This window comes from Dendrobium catenatum, unplaced genomic scaffold (assembly GCF_001605985.2).
Source record: "Dendrobium catenatum unplaced genomic scaffold, ASM160598v2 fragScaff_scaffold_72, whole genome shotgun sequence".
Taxonomy (NCBI): domain Eukaryota; kingdom Viridiplantae; phylum Streptophyta; class Magnoliopsida; order Asparagales; family Orchidaceae; genus Dendrobium; species Dendrobium catenatum.
The window spans coordinates 2,580,827-2,587,210 of record NW_021318534.1 but is presented as its reverse complement, the minus strand read 5'-3'; the positions used below and the strand labels follow the sequence as shown (position 1 = coordinate 2,587,210).

Genomic DNA, 6,384 nt, shown 5'->3' with positions numbered 1-6,384 from the left:
TTGCATTGATACCTCCTAAAGGTCCATACGCTTTGCTCACTTCAGAACTAATTATGATTGATAGTCACTGTTCAAATGAAATTATGAATAGCAAGGAAATGAAGATGATAGTTCGTAACTTGTCGGTGAGTCCAAGCTCTGGTAACAAGGAGAAACTGGAAGAAAGGAAGTACACAGCTGAACAGTAGAGGAGAGTGAACCAAAGAAAATCTTATTCTCTGATTTGTTAAAATTCAGAGAAGTGGAATCAGCTGTTAAAGGTGTTAGTGGAGATGCAGTTCCAAACCTGAACGGAGACTTCGAAGGAGAAATAAATAATGCATGGAGGAAAAGGAAAATATCAAAGTAGCAAAATTACAGCTGGGCAAATTCATAGCTAAAGATGGTATCACTGTCAAACTACATGAGCAAAATGAAAAAGAAAATGCAGATAAGCTCAGTAATTCAATTGTAATCAAGGTGTTTGGTGGTGATCCTCCTCTAAGAATTATTAGTTCGGAGCTCAGGAGACAGTGGATGCAGTATGGGAAATTTCATTTAACCATGGTAGGCATGGGATGGGTGCTATGTTCATTCTATGAACCAGACCACATGGAAGCTATGATGACTAATGGACCCTGGTTTGTCAATGGGAAAATAATTGGTATGGATAAATGGTCACAAAATTTTTCAACGAATTCTCTAAAAGGCTTGACAGTACCGGTTTGGATTAGACTGCCAAATCTACCTCTTCAATGCTGGGATAATATAAATCTTTATAGAGTTGCATCAATGGTTGGAAAACTATATTTGATTGATGGAAGCATGTTCCAATGGGGAAGGAGAGAATTTGGAAGAGTATGTGTCCAGATTCAGCAGGATAACAAGCTACCTCTTGGTGTTTTGGCTGAAGGGAAAGCTGGAAGATTTTATCAAAGAATTGAATATGAACGTGTTCTAAATTTCTGTTTCAAGTGTGGTCTAATTGGACACAATTGTGAAGATTGCAAATAAGGAGTAGAAGACAAATCCAAAGAAGATAAAGTTGTTGTAACTGAATCTGTTAGTTCAGGGAAATCTATAGAACTTGATATGGGCCATGGCTGATTGTAAACAGAGGCAGGAAGAAAACCAATTTTCAGAATCAAATTCCAGTTAATTTCAATCATCAGCAAAAAATTAATAAAAAGTTGAAAAAAAGGAGGCTACATGGAGTACTGGGAATGCAGAAAAGAGGAATACAGAATCTGTTCCAGATTTTGCTGAAGATCCTATGATCAAAATAACTGAGGAAGAAATAATAGTTGAAGAGCAATCAAGGCATAACTCTAAATATGAAATTATTATTATAGGAGGAATGAGCAATCAAAAAATATCTAGTAACAAAAGAATCAGTCTATTTAGCAGCCAAGTAGAAGAGGGTGAAATAGTTCCAGATTTCACTAATAAAGATAAAGTCTTGGAAGGGCCTCCAGACAAGAGTATTATTGAATCCAATAATATTAAATCTCCTGAGACACTTTGTAAGGAAAATGATAGTATTACAGTAAAGAAGAAAAATTCAAAGCAATTGAAGGACTTGGGTCCTATCAGTTCAAATCTAAGGAGCAGGAGGATGGAAATGGAAGCAAAAAGTAACTTGGGGAGTCAATCCCCAATCATTCATTAATTTATTCATTTGCTTTTTGGAATTGTATAGGAGCAAAAAAGAGGAGTGCTTCTCTATTCCTTAAAGAATTTATGAAATTGCATAATGTGATATATGTTGGGTTATTGGAAACAAAATTAAATTCTATTGAAAGGAAAGAAGTTAATAACCTTATTGGAGATGGAAGGAACTATGCTATGGTATCCTCTAATGGATTATCACGCGGCATTATTGTTTGATGGAACAAAAATGTAGCTAATTTTACTATGGTTGATTCTTCTAATTAATGCATAATTGGAAACCTTTTGATTAATAATAACAGTAAGTGGAGGGTGGCTGCAATTTATGCAAACAAAGAATGTTGTAAAAGGAGGGAACTTTGGGAGAAGCTTGTTATCTACTCATCCATTGATGACCCGTTGGTGGTTGCTGGAGACTTCAATTGTCTCACCTCAAGAGAAGACAAAAAAGGAGGCAAAAGGTTTAAATTTACTCAAGGTTCAAAGGAAATGGAGTCCTTCGTCACCAACAATGATTACCATGAGGTAAACTTCATTGGTCCCCGGTTCACCTGGTGTAATAACAAAATTGGAGGAGCTCGGATATTGGAAAGGCTTGACAGGTGTTTTCTAAATTCAAATGCAGTAAATTTATCTTCTCATTTGATTGTTAAGCACTTAGCTAGAATTGCATCTAATCATTGCCCAATAATCCTTAATATTCTCAATTTGAAACCTCCTCCTGTTAAAACTATTAAGTTTGAGGATGTATGGACCTCTTATCTGGCTGCTCTTAAGGTGGTCAAGAAGGCTTGGGAAATTAAATATCAGGGAAGTCTTGCTCACATCTTAAACTCAAAATTTAGAAGATCTTTAAGATCTTTATTCTTTTGGAGTAAGGCTAAGAAGGTGAACCTGAATTTAGCAAAAGAAAAACTGATGGAGGAAATTCTAGAACTTCAAAAAATGGAAGCTGAAATGGGTCTATTGTCTAATGAAGATTGCTGGAGATTAAAAACCAAAGTATTGGAGCTGAATTCTACTTTGGCTAGATTGAACACTTGGTGGAAACAAAGAGCTAAAGTCAAGTGGATGATTGATGATGATTGTAATTCTAAGTTTTTTCACTCCTATGCTAGTGCTAAAAGAAGGTTGAATAACATTGTGAAGATAAAAGATGAGGAGGGAAATGTTATGGAAGATCAAAATAAGATTGAGGATATTCTTATTAGGTTATTTAAGCAAAAGTGGAGATACAGGGAGAGCTTGCTAGAGGGTTGGCCCAAACCGAAAGTTACCTTGAATAATGGTGACAGAACTTTGCTGGATAGAGCTTTTTAGGTGGAAGAAGTTGAGCTGGTTATAAAATATTTGGGGACCAACATTGCACCATGTTGTGTTGGAATCACTTATTCCTTTTTAAAATATTATTGGGATATAATTAAACATGACTTTTTGAATGATATCAATTATTTTTTGCAGCATGGAGAAATGGATAATACCTGGAAAGATACTTTGATAGTTTTAATTCCTAAAATTTCTAATCCTTTCAGTCCTACAAACTTTAGGCCAATCAGCCTTTGTAACTCTATATACAAAGTCATTCTTAATAGACTCATTATGATTATTCCCAAAGTCATTTCAGAGGAACAAGCGGCATTTATTCAAGGGAGATCTATTTTAGATCATGTATTGATTGATCAAGAAGTGTTCCATAAATTCATATGATGTTTTGTTGTATTCAAAAGCAAGTAAGAAGATGGCAACGGAGGTGAAAAGTATCCTTTCCAATTTCAGCAATTGGACTGGACAATGTATTAATATGGGAAAATTTGGAATTTTATTTTGAAAGCAGGTTGATAGAAGAAGGAGGAAGGCTATAAGATGAACTTTGGGAATCAAGGAGGTAAAAGAATTTTCTTACCTTGGAATCAAGATGCCTCTAAGAAGATTAAAGGCTAATGATTATGAATTCATCATTGAGAAATAACTAAAAAAGATCAATACTTGTGGGAGCAAGATCCTATCCTTGGCAGGGAAAATAGCTCTTGTGAAGTCAGTTACTTTGGCTATCCCTATTTTTTGCAGCACAAATTCCCTTGTTCCTTTTATTATTATTGAAGAAATTAATAAAATTTTGCATAAATTTTATTTGGAATAAGCCCAATGGTGATATTGGCATTCATTATATTGAATGGGAGGAACTTTGCAAACCGGTAGATAAAGGTGGAAGGGGTTTGTATTCTCTTACTTCCAAGGTGGCTAAATTGAGAGCTAGACTTACATGGAAGTTTTTGAATAAAAACACTCTCTTAGTCAAGTTACTGGCTCCAAAATATGGCTTCAGGATTGTTGATGGAAATTTGAAGAGGAATGTGTCTTCCTCTTGGAAAATCATTAAGGATGGAGGTAAAGTTCTTCAACCACTATTGAAATGGAGTGTGGGAAATGGTTCATTTATTAATGTATTTGAAGATAAGTGGTTGCTTGATAGGAGTTTAAATGAATGGCCTTCTTTTGTTGTCCCTCAAGAAGAAGAACCGGTTTTATTGGAGAAGTTTATAGAAGAAAAAGAATGGAATGTGGCTGAATTGAGGAAAGTTTTTGGTGATGAAATGGTGGAACTTATTCAAAAAACAACTATTAATACTGAACAAAAGAAGGATAAACAAGAGCTCATCCATAAAGGTTCAGGGGGAACAATTTCTAGCATGATTGCTGATTCCAGATTCCAAACCCTGCCAGGCTGTAGATACCCAAAATGGTTGAAGAAAGCTAAACTCAGCCCGAGAATTGAAATCTTTTGCTGGAGGTTATTCAAGAATGCAATTCCAACAAATTATTATCTGGCTCATAGAAGACTGCAAGAGGAAGAAATATGTCCAAGATGCATGGACGGTATTGAAGATATGGAGCATATTATTTGCAAATGCTCCAAGATCAAGGAGGCTTTCTTTTAAGTAAACAAATGGGGCTTTGGGATTGCTTTCTTTGATAATTTACTTGATTGCTGTAATTGGATAGATCATACAGCAGCTCATAATGGTGTGATTCTTAATTTGTTCTTCAATGTCCTGTTTTTCTCTTGAAAAGCCAGAAACAAATTCACTCATGACAAAGTGATTGAGGGAGCTATCTTGGTGGCTATTGAAGCAATTTGCTATTCTTCTATTTCTAAATTGATTGATAATCATTATTAAGAATAGTGGGATGTTAACCAGCCTGATAGGCTATCCAAATTTTGGCATCCCCCCACCCGAATGGTTAAAAATAAATGTAGACGCTTCTCTTGACAACTCTTATATAGCTTGTGTTGGAGGAGTCATTCGTGATAGCAAGGGAAGATTTTTATTGGCTTTTGGAAAAAAATACATTCATTCGGATGTACTTCACTTGGAGCTTCTTGCAATTAAATCTTTAAAAGAAATCATTAAAGATTGGATGTTCAAATACAAAGGAGCTATCATTGAAGGAGACAATGCAATGTTATTAGAAGGCTTCAAAAGGCAAGGATCAACGGGTTCAAGAATGAAGATGAGTTTGATTTCTTTTCTAAATTTAATTTTGTTATTTTCTCTCATGTTGATAGAAGTAGAAATAGGTTGGCCGATTGGTGTGCTAAGTATGCCTTGGCTAACAATTTTATTTGGGAAGAACTTTGCTTGAATAAGATTCCTCCTTCATTTGTAAAGTTATTGAAGGAGGAATAGAACCTGTAGTCAGTTCTTGTTTGCTTCTTTTGCTTTTAATGCATTAATTGCTCTTTTCGGAAAAAAAAAAAAGAAGAGGGAGTCTTCAGGGAGTGGATGTAGGTCGTGTTTGACCGAACCACTATATATTTTTGTCTTTTAAATTTTCACATTTTATTTACTGCAAGTTATTTTCTATGATTGAAAAGTTTTATTTTAAAAAACTTTAATAAACTTTCTTTGTAAATCAATTATTTTAAATTTTAAAATCCAAGAGAATTTTGAAATTGCCAATTCACCCCCCTCTTGTTTAGCCATGGGATAAAAATTTAGACTTAACAACCAAATCTATTATCAACAAGTGGTATCAGAGTCTCATTTCAAAACTATAAGTTCATACAACATTTTAAAAAATGGGCATGGCAACTTTTGGAAACGAGAACGCACCAGAAGGTTACTTGATCATTAGACCTCATTTATTTGACAACATCCCCTTTAATTTTTGGAAAACGTGCATGTTTACATTTTTATAGTCACTAGATTATCATGTGTGACTTAGTTCAAGAAGGATATACCAAACCAACTAGATTAGTTGATGGTATTAGAGTTGAAACACCCTTTATATATTGGACTGTAGAAGAACTTGACTTAGCATAACTTAATGTAAAATATTTAAACAGTTTCTTTTGTGCACTTAAGTCAGAAGACTACATACGGGTTCCACTTGCAAAAGTGGAAAGGACATATGGGATAGATTTTGTATTACTTACGAAGGGACAAATGAAGTAAAACAATCTAAATTAAACATCTTGTTACATGATTATGAATTATTTTGTATGAAACCAAATGAATTCATTTATGAAAAGTATATAAGATTTACTCAAATTGTCACATCTTTACATGCATTAGGTAGGGAACTAACAAACACTGAAATGGTTAATAAAACTCTCTGTTGTTTGCCTACTACATATGATGCTAAAATAACTACTATTACAGAGTCTAAAGATTTAAATGTTTACTCAATTATTAATCTTCTTGGTTCACTAATTGCCTACGATCAAGGAGTGTG

At 34.4% G+C, this 6,384-nt stretch overlaps 1 protein-coding gene across 1 annotated transcript; it reads left to right on the top strand.

The window, feature by feature from the left end:
- The first annotated feature begins 321 nt into the window (after positions 1–321).
- LOC110111654 lies at positions 322–993 on the top strand. Its single transcript, XM_020843624.1, has one exon. The coding sequence runs from the start codon at positions 322–324 to the stop codon at positions 991–993; it is 672 nt and encodes a 223-aa protein (XP_020699283.1).
- Positions 994–6,384: the final 5,391 nt, after the last annotated feature.

What these genes read in the sequence shown, in the direction of transcription:
- LOC110111654 (XM_020843624.1), top strand. Translation starts at nt 322, where the DNA reads ATGGAGGAAAAGGAAAATATCAAAGTAGCAAAATTACAGCTGGGCAAA.